The sequence below is a fragment of the Castor canadensis genome, chromosome 9 (genome assembly GCF_047511655.1).
Source record: "Castor canadensis chromosome 9, mCasCan1.hap1v2, whole genome shotgun sequence".
Taxonomy (NCBI): Eukaryota; Metazoa; Chordata; class Mammalia; order Rodentia; family Castoridae; genus Castor; species Castor canadensis.
The window spans coordinates 76,380,944-76,402,273 of NC_133394.1; the positions used below are offsets into that span (position 1 = coordinate 76,380,944).

Sequence of the window (21,330 nt, forward strand, 5' to 3'; positions counted from 1 at the left end):
TCTTAGATTTTCTGTGTGTGAACCATACACACACACACATTAAAAAAAAAAAAACTAAACATATAATTCTTAAAACATTAATTTTAAAATCACATAGTTGAAGTACAAGTTATAAACATTTTTAGAACACTGAGAACATTCCAGAAACAGAAAACACTTATCATGTACACTTACAATACAAGTTAACTTTCAATTACCAGAAGAAAATGAGCAATCCACGTAGAAGACCATGTATTTAACTTTTCTTTCTGACCCAACACCCCACAAAAATAGAAGAAAATAAGGGGTGTAAGAAATAGAGAATAAAGAATGGCTCGGAAAGAAACGTGATAATTTTTTAAAAGCGGGGGAGGGCACATATTAGGAAAAATAGATTTTTAAAAGCCAAGAACTTGCTACACACCTATGAAACCTTGTCCTGGAGTGTTGTTTCTTCTATCCCTAAATTGTTGACAACAGCCTTTACCCTATCTTGGTAGAGCCAAGAAACAAGCCTTCTTGCCTCAAACACCTCACTCCCATATCCTCTGCAGTGAAGGCCTCAGCACAGCTTGGAAACACAGATACTCAGCCAACAATCACAATCAAACATCTGGATGGATTATTTTAGGATATCACAGCACTTAGGATTCCTTGAGAGCTGACATTTCAAAATCTAGCAGGTTAGTTCTTTTATTGTGAAGTTAACACTGGGTGGTATTGGGGCTGTGTAACTTTGGACAACTTCAATAACATTTCTGTGTAAGATACAAGCTTGTGGATCAATTCTTAGCAGATCTGAATAAGTGTTTCTCAACTCTGGCCAAATTCTAGACCATTTAGTCCCTTCACTGCAGTTAGACAACAGAGTCCACTTACAAGCTAAGCCACTATCCTCATGGCAACAGTTTAGAAAAACAGAAATGCCACTTGCTACACTACACCATTCAAATCAGGATGGTTCACGCATGCACCTGCATGCTCCCTGGCGGGGAGATTACCATCATCCAAACTTTTCCCCAGACTTTTTCAGTTAGCACTGAAAACCAAGAATCCCCGCTATGTCTCTAGGCTCGGGCATTAACAAAGTAATACGGGATGGAAACCAAAGGCATGCCAGTTCTGTGTGTTTGACAAACCAGCAGACGTCCAGCTGTGCTACTACAAGGGAAAGCGGTCACCATCACAAATATAGAGAAACCAGAAAGGCATCAGTGGAGCCCAAAGAACTCAACTGGACTTGGCACTTAGATATCTCTTCAACTTGCCAAAATCCCTAGTAGTGTGATTGCATGGAAAAAACAGCTAAGAGCCAAAATACCAATTGCACCTAATCAGAAGTTATCAAGATAATACATTTTAAGCTCTTAATATGGCATTTGGTGACAAAATTAGCAACCTTAGATGTTATTAAAACCATCATATGAAACTTTGTATTACTTTCAGATAAACCTACAGAGTAAAATAGTCTACTTAAAAGGTATATTAAAAATAATAAAACCCATTATTGTGTAAAATAAAATAAAATCTAATAAAGTTAGGTACTGCTGTATACTTCTATAATCCCCATACTCAGCGGGCAAAGGCAGGAGGATCATGAATTTAAAGCCAGCTTACATTGAGACCATCTCAAAAAAATGAGGTAAATAATAACAACACTAACTACCACATTCAGAGTAATGTATTTATTTGCTAAGCCCGAATCAAACTTAAAAATAGAACTTCCAGCCTTACTGCCCTAACTCCAATTGTTTTAAAATTTTTAATTTTAGTGAAATTACACTTTAGACCTGAAACTCATCTCCTAAATAAAAGTAGCCTAGGAAAGCATTTTTAAAAAAACATCCTTTACTTTGTAAAAGTCCTCATTAACAAAAACGGAAACGTATACCCAATTTTATTACAGGTTGAGAAAAACAGGATAGTTATGTGTCCTTAAGCAATTGGTCTCTGAAAAATAGTATCTCCTGCCTTACTGGATTGAGTAAGAACTAAATAATATGAACTAGGAAAAAGCTTTTATTATGAATCTGGCACATAAGAGACAAAAAACATCAGCTGTTTTTCTACGTCTTTCCTCAGCTGTTCTTTCTGAGACTAAATAAAAAATGAGGAAGGGACCACACAACTCACGCTAACAGGTGACCTGAGACAGCTAATGGGGCACTTTCAGAAGGACTACATTATAAAAGCAACTCTAAGATAAAAGGGGGAGGGGGGCATACTGTAAAGATTCATTTACTGCTGTGCCTTTCGGTGGTGAAAACTTACAATATGAAAGCAATTCAAACTCCTTTTGAACTGCTTCAGATCAAGGACTGGGGGTGTGGCTCAGTGGGAGAGTACTTACCTAGCACCCATCATGAGGACCTGATTCCATCCCCAGTACCACAAAAAAAAAAAAAAAAACCACAACATTGCCTTCTCCAGAAGACAGCCATGAGACTCCTGCCCCATATTCTTACGCCTACTGCACTTTTCACGCTGGTTTCTGGCTACATGTCTGACTTCGCAGACCACCATTCAAATTTAAACACAGAATGATGACTGAGTTCAATAACCAAAAGAACACTACTGCATTCTCTCATGTCATACAACTACAATAACCATACTAAGAACAAACACACATTCGTGTTACACATATGAAAGACTCTGCCACTTCTAAAAGTGAGGAACTTTGGGTTTGGCTTCTTTACTAAGATAAAACCTCATAACTACTTGAAGCACACTGGTGTAGATGAGTTTTTACACAATGGTTCTTTGAAGTCTGAAAATGCTTTAACAAAGAAAAGCTCTTTACAAAACTCAACATGAAGCCTATGCTTCTAAAATTATCCAGATAAGTACTAACCTGGACAACCAAATTAAAGAAACACTTTTAAAACATGGGTTTACTGCTTTGTATATGCTAAAAAGAACTATTCTTCTATAACTACCACCAGCCAGATATTAGAAGGATCTTAGCCTGTCATCTTTATAAATTTCTCACAACTTGTACTGGCACTAATGCTTTTATTACATCACTTGATAGTAAGGCCTTACACTGCTATAGACTTTTCCAACTGCAAAGCACTTTCTCATACATTATGTTTAAATCTCTCAACTACCCTGAAAAAAAACCTGGGACAGCAACAGGTGTGTCCCATTTTGCAGATGAGAAAACCGAGACCCAATGGAAATTGCCACGGTCATACAGAGAGTACCAGAACACCAGTCTCTCCTCCAGCTACTCTGCATCACTAGAATTAGACTTTATAATGAACAATTAAAGTGAAATTGATGCAAAAGAAAAACTAAGGCATTCCTACTCTCAATTGTTTTCCTATGATCTTACAGGAAAAGGAATATGCAATTTAATGTCTCTGAACTTTGATGTCCTAACATTAAGGCAGACTGTTAAGGCAGATGTGTAAAGGGGAATGTTCAGAATCCAATGAAAGTAAATGTCTTCATGGCTGAATATACTCCAAGGACACAAACTGAAGTTTAGGACACAGTGACTAATAATGCCGTGCCTAGAATTCAAGAGTTTACTTACTTCTGACTTGCTTCCGTGACTTACTCAAGTCATAGCAACTAAGTAAAATGTAAATCACCAGCACCTAACCAGGTAACTCTAAGAATCAATTCTGACTGAGTTTTAAAATAATTAGAAGCCTGAGTTATGCTATATTTAAATAAAAATAGAGGGGCTAGGAGTGAAAGTCAGTGGTATAGCACTTGCCCAGCATGGAGTAAGCCCTGGGTTTGATACCCAGCATCACAAGTTGTAGCAGTAGCAGTAGTAACTATTAATAATAATAATCTTCTAAGAGTTATATTTTTTAAAATTGTAGCAAACTGGGTTGAACCTCATTAGCATTGCTTATTAACAGTCTATTACTATTCAAATTTCTAACACACAATTTACACATTTAAACATTTACACAATGCTACAGTATTATAAGTCACAGAGACACAAAGGTCAAAAAATAATTTCCCCTCAAAAAATTTCACAGTTTAAAAGAGGAGATAAGATGGACACTGATGGCTTAAACCTATACTCCTAGCTATTTGGGAGACTGAATCAGGAGGATCACAGTCCAGGAAGGCAGGGGTGGTTCCCAAGACCCCATCTCAAACAGTTGCTGGGTGCAGTGGCATATGCCCTCATCCCAACATCAGGAAGCTTAAAAAATAGTAGGATCATGGTCCAGCTCAGTCTGAGTAAAAACAAGACCCTCTCTGAAAAATAACCACCGAAAGAAGGGCTGGAGGCATGGGTCCAGCAGAAAGAGTATCTGCCTCATACCCACAAAGCTCCGAGTTCATACCCCATACCACCAAAAAAAACAAAAGAGAGAGAAAGATGTTTACGCTTAATAATTATGAAATTACTACCAAGAGATAAATGCCTGAAAGAGATACACAGGCTAAAAATAGAAAGAATCCCATAAAACTCAGTACCTCTATACCAAGAGATCAGAAAAGGTTTCGTCAGGAGGGAACATTTAAGCTAGTCCTCAACACATGACCAGAAGAGATGTGAAGAAGGGAGAGATGCACTGTGTGAGAATTACAAGCATAGTCAAAAGGTGGGTGGGACTTCTCAAGCCCTCACATGATGGCGCTCAGCACCAAAAGAAGGCCCACAAAAAAGACCTACAAAAAGGACCATGCACTAATGCTTTCTCTCCCAAACGCCAGTCACCACTCTAGAAACCGACACAGACACAGAAGATAATGCAAGATCACTGCTCTTTGTGGTTTACAAGTAAGATTCTCCACAATCACCATCCACGTGAATGGGTTCACCTGACAATGAAAAATGAGGCTATGGGGTTTTTGCCTCTAAAACGCCATCCTAAATAGGTTCACAAAAGTGTTTTTTTCTCCTTCTCGCAGCTATGATCTTATAATCAACTGAGAGAAGCAAAACAAGGAAGGAAATTAGGACCTGGCCTAAAAGCAGAGGGGAAGAAGGACAAGTGTAGGTTCCTGTAATACAGAAAACATTTTTAATACAGCCATTTTCACAATCAGCAGAGGGGAATGTTTATTCTGTAAGCTAAAAGAAAACTGAGAAATTCTTACAATCATCTGAATGAGGCAGAGAGGCATTAGCTTCTTTTTTTTTTTTTAATCTTCCATAGAAGATAGAGTAGGTGACATTTTACAATCAAAATCATTTAACCTATTTCACATATAAAAGGAACTGACAATTTCGCCCAGAGGGAGGTAGCTTACCTGGCACGTGTGTTCCATCTCCAACACTGCAAAAATTAAAGTGAATAAAAGGCCAGGTTTTAAGCTATGTGGATGAGAATTTTCTTATTTGTCTTAGAAACATTCACCCAGTTTAATGAGAATGAGGGACTGCTTTACATTACACTTTGAACAATTTATAGAATATACTATGGTGTTTTCCTCTCCCCCACGCTCTTTTGCATTTTGATCTAACCAATATGATCAGGGATTGTTTACCTGGAAATTAGTTCAATATGTTTAACATTCACTCCTGTCCATTAAAAAAAAAAAATTTACAAACAGAAATGCACAAAAAGTGATACAACATGCTCAAAGCAAGGTTTAAATTAAAAGTTTTCAATCCTTTCCAGATGACTATACTAATTTTAACCATGATTTCATAAATACCTGATGTGATATACAAAAATTTATAAATTGATTAGCCCAAGGTAAGAAAACTAGTGGGGGAAAAAGTAAATGCTGCAATATTTCTATTTCCAAACGCTGAGTTTTGATACTGCAAGAGCCATGGCCAGGTTCTCCTTAGCGTTTCCTAAGAAGTACACTCCCCATCACTGAGGACACTGCTGCCACAATGTAGCCACATCTTTCCCCAGCCATGGCCAAAGCAAGCCCTCTCCACTACTTCAAGTCCAGCCCCCAAATCCCAACGGAATGGCTTTTTTTCCTGCTATCCATTGCTATAATTAAGTACCACAGATTTGCCTTGCAAGTATGAAGTTCTGAGTTCAAACTCCATCCCACAAAAAAAGAAGTACCACAGATGTAAGATGTACAAATTACAATGCTAACTAATTATTTAAAAGTTATCCTTGTGGTTGGGAAGAAGTAACACGGATGCCAATTTCATAGCCCATTACAGAGTACAGATTATAAACTCATGCAAGTTTCTGTTTGGATACAACAGAGAAATGTAAATAATTTACCAAAAAGTAAACAACTTTGGCTCTGAATCCAAATTCAAGGTCTGTATAATATGCCTACAATCATTTCAAATAAGATAAAGTAGCAGTAAAATGTTACACCGCGGACTGTAAGTGGAAAGGCAGAACTGTGGATACAATGATTCTGAACAACCTAAGGGGCTCCAAGTGCTGGGTCTGTACTATCTGATGGGCTTAACGAATGTGAAATTGTGTGTCTGGCTTTTTAATAATACAAGCCTAACTCAGGAAGAAAACTGTATTTAAAACCACTGACTTTGAAATCAGTGTTTTTATTTCCTATTTTTAGACTTCTAGAAAACTTCACCTTGGTACTACAGAAGTCTGGCTGTCCTCCATGACTTTCTCATTCATCTGATTGCTCCCTAAATGACTGGTCTGCCAGCACCATTGTGACGGCCAGTGCCTGGATGAAAGCCTCTACACATTCCCCATGGCACAGCAGAAAAACCAAAACATGAGACATGAGAGAACTTTCTAGCATGTCAGCCAACCAGAAGGCAGAGAAACAAAACTTTCTGTAACCACCAGAGCAGACAGCAAAAGTTTTGTAGAATATATTCAAAATTACAAGGAATTAACATTTCCAGCATAACAAGAAAAAGGGAATTAAATGTTCTATCACAAAAGGCAACAATCTCAGTAAGACTCAGTAAGTAAATTTAGCTCACCAAGTAGTAACTTTCTACAAATGCAATTTAAATGTTTCCTAAAGCTTTTATTATTATTGGCAAAATGAAAGACTAAAATGATTTCTTTCTGCATAAAGGCATAGAAGTAGAAAAACAAAACTAATGGTTGGCAGACTTTGAAATCAGTGTTTCTATTTCCTATGTTACTGGACATTTTCTAAGCTTCATTCAGCAGACCATTCAGGAAAGACAAGTATTTAGTCAAATCTTCTCCAAACTGCATGATAAACCACTCCGAATACATAATTACCTAAGAAAACACACACTTAAAGACTATAATCAAAAATTAAGATAAAGGCACATATTGGTGCTACTGCTACAGGAACAGAACTGGCCACCCAAAATTAAAAGCCATGCTCTCACAGCAAGATCTCTGCCTGTGGGTGAGTGGGAACCGTCTGCTTCTGAGGTAGGGCAGCACTCTCCAGAGGTGATTGCATTTTGACACAAAGGAGCATCTGAAACTTTAGGCTTTGAAGGCCACTCTGTCACCAGCCACCCACTTGGGAGGCTCAGCCTGTGCAGCAGGAGGCAGCCACAGACCATACACAAACACTGAGCTCAGCCTGCTCAAGTACAACAGGTGGCAGGGCTTTGGCCCAGGGCCTGAGTTAGCTCACCCCATCAAGGGGGTTAAATTTTCAACAATGTGCCAGCAATGGCCCAGTGACAGGGTGAAATTCACTTACCTCCCCTTGGTATTTATTTCCTTTCCTCAGGAGTTCAAACTAGATCAGAGATTTTCAAACATATTTCTTAATGGTCAATCTCTCTTTTCTAAGGCTCCAGGGCCACGTGCAGGTCTATGAGACAAGTTCACTATGTGGCTAATATCTGCAGTTCCAAGCAATACTGACCCTGACATACCTGTCCTCCTCAGTGCCACCGTAGGCAGGCGCCACAGAAGGCGGGGAAGCATTCCATAGACTTTAGGCCTCTCAGGTGCACCAGGAGTCACACAACCAGTTGAGCATCCCCAACCTGAAACCCACAATCTGAAACATGCCAAAACCCAAAACACTTACAGTCCCACACCATGAAACTTTGTTTCATGCATGAAATGATTTAAAATACTGTGGACTAAATGAGTAAGGCGGATATGAGACAAAGGAAACATACATAAAGGAACTTTGTGTTTAGACTCAGGGCTCATTCCCAGGATAGCTCATTAATATATGAAAATGTCCCCAAATCCAGAAAAACGATGAAATCCCAAACACTTCCGGACTCAACACTTTTGGATAGGGTATCCTCTACCTGTATCTTCTTCTATGAGGAAGAGCAGTTCCATGTCAAAATTAAAATGAAACACAGATTAAAGTAGAAGACAATGAAAGTTAAATGTTAATCTAAGTTGTCTCTCACTAAAACTTTGCAAAAAATAAAAAAACTAGATAAACTCTGTTACAGCTTATTTTCTAAAATTTTATATGTAAATCAGTAAGTAAAGATTTCACTGTTTCTAACACTACCCTTAAGTTAATGTATTTGCCATGCTCTCTACTAAGTAACAATTGTCTTAACTACAAAAATTAAATCTTAAAATTTAGGTATGTCATTAATTTAAATTACTCTTTGTGATAATCAAAATCTTAAAATAATGTTTTTAAAACCTGCATAATAGAACAAATGTGTCACGGGAGCCCAGAGGAAGAGGTACTACTTATTTACTTACTACTTTTGTGCTGGTAGAGATGGAACCCAGGGCCTCTGTCATACTAGGCAAGTGCTCTACCACTGAGCTATACCCTCAGGCCTGCCCTTTTATTTTCAAAGAAAAGTCCTTGTCTGGGTACTTGTGATCTGCCAGAGCTTTGTCCCATGACAACTCTTTGTCACACAGCAAAGGAGGTTGGAAATATGAGTCTTTTGCTTTCAAGCCTCTATGGTACAGAAAGGCAGGAAAGAAAGAGATTAAGATAATAGGTACTGTGAGCTGATAGTATTTGTCCAATTCACTCTGCATAGGAAGCAATGAGTTTATGCGGTGCCTCCCTGGAGACCTTTGAAAGGCTTATGAGTTACAGAGCTACATTAATGCAGCTTGGTTATGGAATCATAGAGCGTATTCAAGTTCTTGGTTCACTTAGGTGTGTGATTATTAATTTTCAGAACCTCAGTTTCTTATTTAAAAAGAGATGACACTAGTGGGTGAGCATTATGTACAAATATTTATTTATAAAACATATGTAACTTAATGATTTCTAGAGTAATTACGCTCTAAACATTTCATCTATTGATTTAAAATTTAAAAAATATGGGCTTATGATATTTTCTAAATCATTTCCTTTTGTTTCAAATTCACTCTTTTTAAAATTCCAAAAATTTAATTTCATTTTTAGTTGTTGTCTTTTTGAGACTATGTGGCTTCGGCTATGTAAGCTGGCCTCAAACTTGCTATCCTTCAGCCTCCACCTCCCACCAGAACAATTTATGAAAATGCAGCAGATTTAAGGATGACACATGGTCTCTACTCTCACCAATTGCATGTCCAACCATTATCTACATTAGGATCTTGTTTTCACTTAAAAAGGATTATTTTAAACTGTGTCAGTCTCACTAGACTGGTAATTTATTGGGCTGGGAAATATTGCTCATTTTGAAGTTCAGTGCTAGGCATACCTCTTAGAACTGGAGCTGGTAGATTGTTAATGACTTGACTTTGCTTTTCTGAAAGTTTAAGAGTTGATGGATACAGGGTAAAAAGTAATTATATACTTCTATATTAATGGCAAAGTGAATAAAAACTGAAAAGGAGCAGTAATTTCTGGTTCGGTTTCTTTAACAATTACTCCTTATAGAAATAAGCAGCTTTGTGAAACAAAGTTATTTTTATTAGATAGGCACTTGCCTCTCCCTGCAAATTCAATCACTTTGGTGCTGATATTCTAAAACCAACCTTCACATGGTACTGTCATTTAACAGTCAACACCTTGTGACTTTGAAGACTAACATCACTTGCTAGGTAGAAGTCCGATCCTTAAGGATCCCCTTGAGCACCTGCACTAGCCCAACCCTGCACTGCCTACCCTTAGATTCCTTAGTTTGAGCAACCCGCAGACTAAGCAATCCTAACATAATCGATGATATAACTCAAGTCTACCTCTCCAACTCAAATTGAATTAATCATGATATACCAATGATGAAACATTATGTATAAGAAAAAATAAGATCAGAGTAATCTTCATAACAATGAAGTTGATAATATTACTATATCCAATGGTACAATTTTCATCAACCTTTGACAAAAACAGAACAATGGGGAAGACAAAACTAACATTATTTATTCTGAGATTATCATTTCCTATTTTTATAATAGTTAAATGCCCTCCTTAACTGAGAAAAAAAGGATATGGAATTTATTTTAACATACTTACAAGGCAAGACAAACAGGTGACAAACAAGTGTCAATGCCCCACTGCGTTGTGAAATTGGTATAGTCTATGGAATCCAAAGCCTGAGCCCCCGTAGGGTTAGGTACCAGCCCAAGGCCACCAAGCAGTGTACATGACCCCAAGGTCCAGGATTATTTAGTTACAAAAAAAAAAAAAAAAAATTAGCTCCATGAAGGAAATTTGCTTAAAAAACTCAAAATGACAATTCTGTGAACACAATCAAAATTAAATATGAAAATTTATCATTACTAAGGAAAACAGCCACCAAATAGAAAGTGAGAACAAGGACTTTAAAAGTAAAGTTTTCACCCCACTTTCTCCCACAGAGCTTTCAGTAACTGTAATGTACACTTAACACCATACCCAAAAAATGGAATTAAGGCAGTAATTCCCACTCATTCAACTTGTCTCAGATGAGGGTTACATTTGAAAGTTCACACTTGGGAATACAGAATTTTGGGGTCTTTAAGTACACTGTCTAGGTCTAAAGGACATTTGGGGTATCCCAAGTCCAAGAACCAGGCAAGCAGCAAATGTCTGCCCCCCCCCAATCTCCTTAATGAACATCAGTGCAAAAATCCTCAATAAAATAATGGCAAACCAAATCCAACAGCATATCAGAAAGATCATTCACCACGACCAAGTCAGCTTTATTCCAGGGATGCAGAGATGGTTCAAAATATGCACATCAATAAATGTAATACAGCACATTAATGGAGGCAAAGACAAAAACCACTTAATCATCTCAATAGATGCAGAAAAAGCCTTTGATAAGATCCAACACCACTTCATGACAAAAGCTCAGAGAAAACTAGGAATAGAAGGATTGTACCTCAGCATTGTAAAGGCTACATATGACAAACCTATAGTCAACATCATATTTAATGGGGAAAAACTGAAACCATTCCCCTAAACTCAGGAACAGGACAATGGTGCCCACTCCCCCCACTCCCATTCAACATAGTCCTGGAATTCCCAGCCAGAGCAATAAGGCAAGAAGAATTAAAAGGAATACAAATAGATAAAGAAACAGAAAAAATATCCCTATCTGCAGATGACATGTTCCTATACCTCAAAGACCCAAAAAACTCCACCAAGAAACTTGAAGACACAATAACTTCAGCAATGTAGCAGGATACAAAAATCAACTTACAAAAATCAGTAGCCTTCCTATACACCAACAATGAACAAACTGAGAGAAAATACAGGAAAACAATCCCATTTACAATAGCCTCAAAAAAGATTAAATACCTAGGAGTAAACTTAACGAAGGACATAAATGACCTCTTCAAGGAGAAGAGGTCAAACCACTGAAGAAAGAGACTGAGGAAGACTACAGAAGGTGGAAAGATCTCCCATACTCATGGATTGGAAGCATCAACATGGTAAAAATGGCTATACTACCAAAAGCAATATACATGTTCAACACAATACCCATCAAAATATTAATGACACACATCAGAGAGTGAAAAATTTACCCTAAGGTTCATTTGGAAACACAATAGCCATGGCAATACTGAACAAAAAGAGCAACACTGAAGCTGTCACACAATACCCAACTTCAAACTATATTACAGAACCATAGCAATAAAAACAGCATGGTACTGGCACAAAAACAGATATGAAGACCAGTGGAACAGAACAGAGGACCCGGATGTGAATCCACACAGCTATGCCCACCTTATCTTTGACAAAGACACCAAAAATATACAATAGAGAAAAGACAGCCTCTTCAACAAATGGTGCTAGGAAAAGAGGCTATCTGCCTGCAGAAAACTGAAACTAGATCCATGCTTGTCACCCTGTACTAGTATCAACTCAAAATGGATCAAGGACCTTAATATCAGACCCGAAACTTTGCAGTTCGTACACCAAAGAGCAGCGAATACCCTGGGAACAATAGGAATAGGCAAGGACTTCCTCAGCAGAACTCCATCAGCCCAACAACTAAGAGAAAGGATGGACAAATGGAACTACATGAAATTAAAAAGCTTCTGCACAAAAAAAGAAATGGTCTCTAAATTGGAGAAGACCACTCACAGAGTAGGAGAAAATATTTGCTAGCTAAACATCAGACAAAGGACTGATAAGAATATACTGGGAGCTCAAAAAACTAAACTCCCCCAAAATCAATGAACCAATAAAGAAGTGGGCAACTGAACTAAACAACTTTTTCTAAGGAAGAAATCCAAATGGTCAAAAAACACATGAAAAAATGCTCACCATGCCTGGCCATAAAGGAAATGCAAATCAAAACCACACTAAGATTCCACCTCACCCCTGTTAGAATGGCCATCAAGAACACCACCAACAACAATTGCTGGCGAGGATGCAGTGTGGGGAGGGAAGGAACCCTTATACACTGCTGGTGGGAATGCAAGCTAGTGCAACCACTATGGAAAACATTATGGAGGTTCCTTAAAAACTAAACATAGATCTGCCATATGATCCAGCAATCCCACTCCTAGTGATACACCCGAAGGAATGTGACTCAAGTTAATACAAAAGCACCTGCACACCCATGTTTATTGCGGCACTATTCACAATAGCCAAGCTATGGAAACAGCCAAGATGCCCCACTACTGATGAATGGATCAAGAAAATATAGTATTTATGCACAATGGAATTTTACTCAGCCAACAAAGAAGAATGAAATTTTATCATTTGCAAGTAAGTGGATGGAACTAGAGAACATCTTCTTAAGCAAAGTTACCTAGGCTAAGAAGGTCAAAAATCGTACGTTCTCCCTCATAAGCGGATTATAGACCTAAAACAAATGTAGTAATATTACTGAACATGGGTCACACACTAAGCAGAAAATGTGGATGGGAGAAATAGGGAAAGGAAAGAAAACCTAAAACTTGAATGTGGTTGATGTTCTCCCTGTTGAGGAGCAAATATAGTGATCTTAAATTGCTAGAGGCCACTATGCGAAGGGGAAAAGGAATTAGTGAAGAGGTCTGGTAGACATGAACCAATGTGGACTGTAATACACAAATGCATGGAAGCAATGCTAGGAATCTCTCTGTATAGCTATCTTTATTTCAAACTAACAAAAACACTATGTCTCTCTTATTATCTCTTATGTTTTCTCTTCAACAAAATTGGAAAAGAAGGCGAAACAGGTTCAGCTTGGGGGTCGGGGGGGAGGCACAAACAATGTACACACACATGTGAACGTGGTAAAATAAAAGGAGAAGGGAAAAATGTCTGTCCCAGAAGCTTCCTCCACTATCACTTTCAGCTCAGGAATCAGTTGAAGAGTAAAAGACAAATGAAATGCTATAAATTCTTCCTTACCTCAATTCTTGGTATTTTCTGATATTGCAATTTTTTTCAAGTCCTCAGTTTTTAATACTTATTTCTACTTGTTTGGAAGTACATAAATTTGATCAAGCAGTTTCTTAATACATCAACTAAAAGATATAACTCAGATGGACAAATCCTTCTCAATCTGACCAAGAATTTCCTAATAAATTTGAGTGTGCCGAAAAGAAACTGGAGATGTGGTGCAGCATGTCTGTGATCCTAGTTCTCAGAAGGCTAAGGCAAGAGGATCAAAAGTTCAAGACCATGCTGGGATACATAGTTAGACCCTGCCGAGAAGAGAAGAGAACACAAGAGAAGAGAAAATTGAGTTTTTAAGACTACATAATGTAGCTTAGAGGAAAAAAAAAAAGTCAGGAATCTTTTGCCTTACAGATTTCAAATAATTATATTAAGAACAACTGGATGAATGTTAAATAAAGTTAGTCTACGCCACTGTTTTTCGTAGTTTTTTATTTTTTGATAAACGTTACTTCAAAACCTGGCTGGCAGTTTTCTTTTGAATTTGTGCCCTCAAATGAAAGTTGTTACTAAAACCATCAAACAAAAAACTTCTTTTAAAATATAGAAAACATATGTTTTAAACTAGGCATGTTTATGCACACCTATAATCCCAGCACGAGGGAAGCAGAGATGAGAGAACTGTAATATAATATATAATGTAACAGATGATCTTGTTCAAAGTATACTGTCTCATCTATGGAATTATCACAATGAATCCCTCTTACCAAAAAAAAAAAAAAACCCATGTTTCATATCTTCAGTAATGAAAAGCTAATGCCATCGTGCTTATATTTTATTTACAGTTACCTCAAATGTTAGATCCCTTATTTTTTAATCTAAACTTCCAACACCTGATCAGTTATAGGAAAAAGTATATGGTGTACAAAAATAGCACACACAATCCAGAGTATGTACCATGGGGGAGGGGAGGTGATCCAATAGGGAACTGAGCATTGCAATCTACATGCAAAGGCATACATATGAGGAGAAAAAGATTTGTAGAGATTTTTGTCTTGAGTTGATTTTTAAATAAGTCTTTTGTTTTCCTTTTGGATCCTAATAAAATCCTTAAAAACTCTAAAATAATGAGCCAGGAATGGTGGTGCAAGAAAGGGAGGGAAAAAAGGGAGAGAGGGAAGAAAGGAAGGGAGGGAAAAAAGAACGGAAGGGAGGGACTCAGTTTAGAAGTTATCATCTGTAGCTAGAATGGTAGCCTCAGACTAGATGAGTGCACCCATGTCACCTTTTTCCCTCCCTCCTTCTCCCCACCTCCTACCAAAATAAAAACTTCAACAATTTTTAAATTCACAGGGGAAAAAGGAGTAAGAAGGAGTCTATAACTAAAAAGTCACTGAGATTGACTTTGTTGACTACCATCACAATTTTTCTATTTTGCTTGAAGTACATGCAATTTTATTTCCCACACCGAGTATTATAATTACTGAAATTTGAATTTTGATCTTTTCCGGGACTAGCAATATGTGGTATTGCTCCCAAACCACCACGCTATCACAAAGGTAAACAAGGGTACTGTACAGTATACTGTGTACGACTATTCATTAGTTAAGTATATTCGGTGCATTTTTAAATTACTGTATTTGACTTAGGACAGGTTTACAGGATGTAACCTCACCTTAAGTCAGGGAGCATCTGTGTTTCATATTTAGATTCCCAGAATGTACAGGTAGTAGAAGATATCATAGTTTAAGGAGAAAACAGTGTTAAGTAAAAACATCTTAAAAATCAAAAAAATTATACTCAACAACCTGAACTTTCTTCCTCTGAGCTAGGAATTCCACCATGTCACTGCCATGCTGACGCTGCACTGGCACATGCTAGCATAGTTTAAGACACATACAGCTGTCCCATCCAGCAAATTCTACTGCAATGTCTCATCTGTGTCCACTGTGTAATTCCACCTCCCAGCCATCTCAAGCCTGGAGAACGGACGTCAGTCTTTAAAGGGACTCCTGGTCCCCTCTCTCTCTATCCAAACCACAAACTTTACACTCCAGTGGGGCCACACCCCTGCCCATCTCACTCCTTTACCTCCAAGCACACTGAACAGCCGGTCTGCCCATGTGTCCTTACAACCATGTATGCTACTCAAATGACAGTGGGTCAGTCTGGAATGTCCTTCCTGGGCGATCTCTATTTCCCCATGTGTAACACTAAAGAATCACAACCCACTTCTAGAACACCAAAGACTGGTGAGTACCTAAGGACATATATCCCTTTTCATCTCAAATTCCCAAGACCTGGCAAGTCATGGACACTTCATTAAAATGTGCTACAGTAAAATAAGAACAATTACGAGCTAGTGAATGAAATAGTTCAAGTACTTTCACGGAGGGCTGGCAGAGTGGCTCAAGTAGTAAGAGCGTTGAGACCCCAAGTTCAAGCCCCAGAGCTGCAAAAAAAAAAAAAAGTTGGCAGAAAAGTACTTTCACCTAATTCATAAAATCACCTCAGGAAGCAATTTTCATTTTATAGATGAGAAACTGACCAAAAATGGAGTGAAGAGCGGAAACACCCTATATAATGCAGGTAACAAGGCCCCTTTCATTGACCAGCGCCCATTTCCAAAGTTACTTGGTTATAAAACTTACAAAATAAGCCGGGCACCACTGGTTCATGCCTACAATTCTAGCTACTCAGGAAGCAGAGGCCAGTGGTTCGAGGCCAGCCCAAGCAAACAGTTCACAAGACCCTATCTTGAAAATACCCAACACAAAAAAGGGCTAGTATAGTGGCTCAAGTGATACAGCCCCTGCCTAACAAGTGTAAGGCCCTAGGTTCAAATCCCAGTACCATCAAAAAAAAAAAAATACAAAACAAGTAACAGAACTTTTTCAAAGTTTTCATCCACGACTTTTTGCGTTTCTAACAGGTTATCAGATCATTATTTCAAATAGTCAATCCATATCTGAGTCATATCCCTATCACTTATGGGACATGAAATTCAAACATCACCAAAGAGAAGACTTTATTGCAGTAGTTTAAATTCCTCAAAATCTTCCAAAATAAAATTTTTTGTGGTTCCACAAAAAAAAAAAAAAAAAAAAAAAAATTTAAGATACATAGTGAATTTTCTGATAAACCACAGTATTTTATCTCAAGAGATGAGCTTTGGAGTGATTGTGTATCCTCCCTTTCCTATTAAGTTGCAGTATGTTTAGTAAAATGAGAGTGAAAGGAGGTTATAACTGGTTTTGTTTTTATTCTATATCCCTTCTCGCAGAGGAGAGGGAGAGGGGCAACTGAGGAGCGAGGAGGAGGAGAAGCAAAAAAGTTGGCAACCTGGCAGTTCTCCTTCCTTTTTTTATGTGCTCTGTGAAGCTCTGGGAGTCCCAGCATTGGGAATGACTGTGACTAGTTAACCAGTACCTACTTCAGCACTGCAGTTGGGCTCATTGTGATCCATAGCCAAGATATGCAAAGCGAATTATGGAACTGTTAATTACTAAATGTTTAAGAGGTTATTCAAAGGCTTCAAAGCTTCCACCAATATTGCAAAAAAATGTTAATAATTTTTGCCATAAATTTAAGTTCTCACTTGTTCAGTCATGTGCTAAGACTGCTTGAATTGAGTATTTTAGTCAAAAATGTGTATTTTTAACTAAGAAATTAATATATCATTGCTATGAAACTTAACTACTTATGGCCAATCATTTCTTGGGAGACATACTTTTCAAACTGCATAGTTTAGCTGTGCTTTATTAACAAAAACTACTGATGAAACAAATATTTTTATGAAAGCCCCAAAATAAGCTAAAACATAATCAAAGTATAAGCTGTCAGATGAAAATATGTCTACTCATAAACAATGGTAAAAAGAAACTCAAATAGAAATGTTAATGTTAACTAACAGACACAATTCTTACCCAAGGTTTGAAAATTAAATATCTGTTAGAAATACTCTTGTGCAAATTCTCACAAGAGAATTACAGTTCTCTGGGCTAAAGATCTTTTTCTTTTTCCCCTGCCCTCTCACTATAAATCAAGATGAATTCTACCGAATAACTTTGCAAAGAATTCTGTACTGTTCTCTGTTAGGAACTCTCAGTTGATAAATTCATGCATTAGCAACTAAATCAAAAGGTGTTATAGCCCAAAATTTTTCCAATAGTAAAATATAAAGATTATTATTAACTAGGAGGAGATGAGGTGAGCACTATTTTACATGCACCATTTTAAAAAGTAACTTTTACAGCTAACTAAAACCACGATAAGTTAGGTCTTTAAAGTGGAGGAAGCAATTTTGCAATAGGTGTTTCACCTGGAAAATTGAGATCTTCACCCACAGAGGCAATTTCAAAGGACTTGAACAAGTTCATAAAATAGTTTAGAAAAATCTTTTTATTGTCTAAAGCCTTGGGGGATAAAGGTATTTGCAATTTATTTACATCTTTTACTTCCTTAAATTACTCTGGTGACCACAATTCTCACTTAAGTGATTAAAAACACAAACCCAAATTACTGAGTAAAGCAATTACTTAAAAGTCCTCTTTTAAAAAAAAAAAAATTAATGAAATGTTTATTGCTCATTTTCAAGGGAGTATCCTATTTTAGGATAGTGCTCCACTGAGGAGACTCACCAGGTTTCCAAACACACAATATGGTACAAGCACTGGAGTAAAGAACTGGCTTTTTCCTCCTCTCAGAATGTCAGGTGAAATAGCGAATCTGAATACCGCATGATTTATGTAAGTATTCAGAAGCCAATTTTTTTGCATTTCTTCTCACCTTCCCCTTTCCAGGCACATGCCTCAATAGAGTAGGGTCCTACTCTCCAGGTGAACCAGCCTTAACCTTCTCCAAGGCCCTAAGACTCACCACCCTCCCCTTCCCCAAACACACACACACACACTTCTTGGGTTACACTACAGACATCAAGATGACTTCTAGGCAGTTGATTGACCTAAATACAGAAATATGTCTTTGCAGAGTTTGGAAAAGGAACAAGGCTGGCCTGTTTAAGAAAGAAAAAAATGAAAGAAACAAACAAACAACAACAAAAAAAGTGTCATGTTTTCTTGCATTCTTTTCTTTTAAAGCACCTTCCTTTTGCCTGTAATGAGAATTAACAACCTCCTTTACCAAGCCTATCCTTGGAAACAAAAGTTCATAGCAAAAGTTCTCTAATTCAGGTTCTGTTCATGAGATCAAGCTTATTTAACAAGGTTGCTTTAATTACATTACAAAGTTCTAACTCTATCAAGCATTCCTGACAAGAGGCAGTATACACAGAACTTCCAGGGTTACACTGCTCCTTTTACCCAAGTAAATTTCAAACTTTTAAAAGATGAATTATTTCTGACAAGCCAGATAAAGACTGAAGACATTCACATTTGAAACTAATTTCTCTTTAAAACAATGAGTAACGTGGGAGGGTTGCATTGGTAAAAACTGAGCAAGCATGAAGGTTAATGAGGATGCCACTTAAGAATGCTCAAAGTGTTGAGTTGCTCTGGGGTGACTCTTTCTTGGGGGAGGTGTTGCTTTCAGATTCTCAATGGAGCTGTCATCTTGGGCGTGAGTAGTAACTGGCCCCTTTCCTCTGACACATGCCAAGTTCTGTGTCAGGTCAGTTTTCACTATTCCACGCAACTGGAAAGGGAACAGGAAAGCTTAACAGTTCACTTACGTGGTACAGTCCTCAGGCTGTCACAGTGGAGGTTTTGTCTTTTCCAGTCTTGTTTGGTAATCCATCCCTCACCTCATAGGCTTCAATCCTTATTATTCTTCTAACTCATCAACCAAGGCACCATGACCCTCTCTCTAATTTCCAACTATAGCCTCTGACATCAGTTTCTGACCAGCACAGCCAGGTTCTAATATTCCCAGCATGTGTGATTTCACTTGGCACTTTAAACACTGTTCTTAAAAGTATCTCACTGGACTCTGTTTTTCCTTCACTCTGAGACTGGCAATGTCCACTTTCAGGTGCAGGAGACTCTGCTGCAACTGACAGTTTTAAAACAAAGACTAGATGAGATGAGAAAGGCACAGAAGCAGCAGCAAAACAGCAAGGTGGTGGTGGGGGGGACAAGATCAAAGCAGGGCATTCCCTGTTTGTGACAAAAACAGACCTTTAAGAATCGGAACTTGCTGAAGATACCACAATGTATTTTCTTGTAAAACGACAGCCTATCTTCCACAGGTTTGGTAAATATGTGCAGTCTACCCATGATCTCCCAGACGTGCCAGCTCCATCAAGCAAAATGAAAACTCAAAAAACGGTACCAGGTGCCATTCTTGGGGCTTGTCCAAAGGCAGCTGGTGGAAGATTCCAATTTAATGTTCTCCACATTCAATAATAATAACCAACATCAGCGAATGAGAGCATTAAGATTTAGGCAAATAGAATGCAATACCTCACAAGCCTAGCAACTCTTTCCAGCATCGGACCCTCAATGAGTCTGATGGTCCCAAGGATCAGGAGGGCTTTTTATCCTAAGAGGGCTGGAGGCAGGATAACCTGGGGTCACTATCCCAACGCTTAGGAATGTGTGTCATTACCCAGTCAGCAAATCAACGCAAAGAAAATCAACCCACCACATTTTTATAAAATTTTCCCCTCTCGAGTCCTGCATGAGACGACCAAATTCAAGCCCACCGGCAACGCCTTCATTTAGAGTAAGAAAAAAAAAGAAGCCTGAAGATAAACAAATGTATAAAGGTTAACACACATCTAATTTTGACAAGGTTGTGCAACACCGAAAGAATCCGCAGGCTGCCTTTCCCGGGGCGTTCGGAATAAGCCTGCCTTGCAGTGGTGTGTGCAACTGACATTAGCCTGGTTACTCACTTCTTTCCCTTCCATGGAGAGCAGCATCCCCTTTTCAAGGAAGTAAAGTAGCGAACAAATGTACAAACATTTCACGGTTTTGCTTTACAAGGCCCAACTGGATTTGTCTTTTGCAGAACCATGCAAGTTTCCTCCCTCATCAAACGCCACTGAACTCCAAGGTTCAAGTGCAAGGGGAAGAACGGAGTCTGCAGTCAGGATGGCAAGTGTCCGACCGAGGGGAGGGAGCTCTCACCCGAGATTCAAAGGTCTCGGAGCACAGATTAGGGGGAGAACCCCCAATGCACGCCCGCCTCCGGGGTGATCGCAGGGGAAGGTCAGCCAAAGGGAGGGGGACGGAGAAGAGCACAGGGGGCAGCCAGGAGAAAAAAATACTCGGAGGTGGATGCCTTTGTAAGTGGGGGGTCCAGAGAGAAATGTGCTCGGGAGAACAGTGCCAGGACAGGAGGAGCGACCGAGACAGGGAAGGGCGCAGCGCGCGAGGCACGGATCCGGCCAAGTGCAGGCAGGGGCGCGCGTCTCACCTGGGGGGTCCTCTCCGCGGGATTCTTCATCACCGCTTGGCGGAAGCTGTTATCCACGTAGGACGCCATCTCCCCTCGAGGGCCGGGCCGGGGCCGCTCCGCACCGTCGTCGGCCTCCTCGGGCCCGGCGCCGCCGCCTCCGCCCTGCGCAGCCCGCCCGCCGGAGGCCAATGAGCCAAACCGCCGTGGCGGCGCGGGGCCGGGGACGGCTGGGCCGGGCCCTGCGGCCCCGAGCGCGGGAGCCGCGGAACTCGCGGCCGGAACGTCCCCGCGGCGCGCGGCGGTTCGGAGCTCGCCCTGCTCCGGCTGCGGTTCCTCCTCTTCCTCGCCGCCCCGCCGCGGACGCTTCCCGGCGCGCCCGGCTCCCTCGGGCCCCGGCTCGACACGCCTCCCGGCTCCGATCGGGGT

General features: G+C 39.3%; 1 protein-coding gene across 7 annotated transcripts in view; it reads right to left on the bottom strand.

Moving 5' to 3' along the window:
* Positions 1 to 21,077, bottom strand: part of Rapgef2 (Rap guanine nucleotide exchange factor 2) — a 241,802-nt gene extending 220,725 nt beyond the window's left edge. For all 7 annotated transcript variants that reach the window (XM_074041719.1, XM_074041722.1, XM_074041715.1 and 4 more), the window contains exon 1: positions 20,923 to 21,077. In XM_074041719.1, coding sequence (XP_073897820.1) covers positions 20,923 to 20,991 — 69 coding nt within the window. In that variant the 5' untranslated portion in view covers positions 20,992 to 21,077. The remainder of the gene's footprint in view (positions 1 to 20,922) is intronic.
* Positions 21,078 to 21,330: the final 253 nt, after the last annotated feature.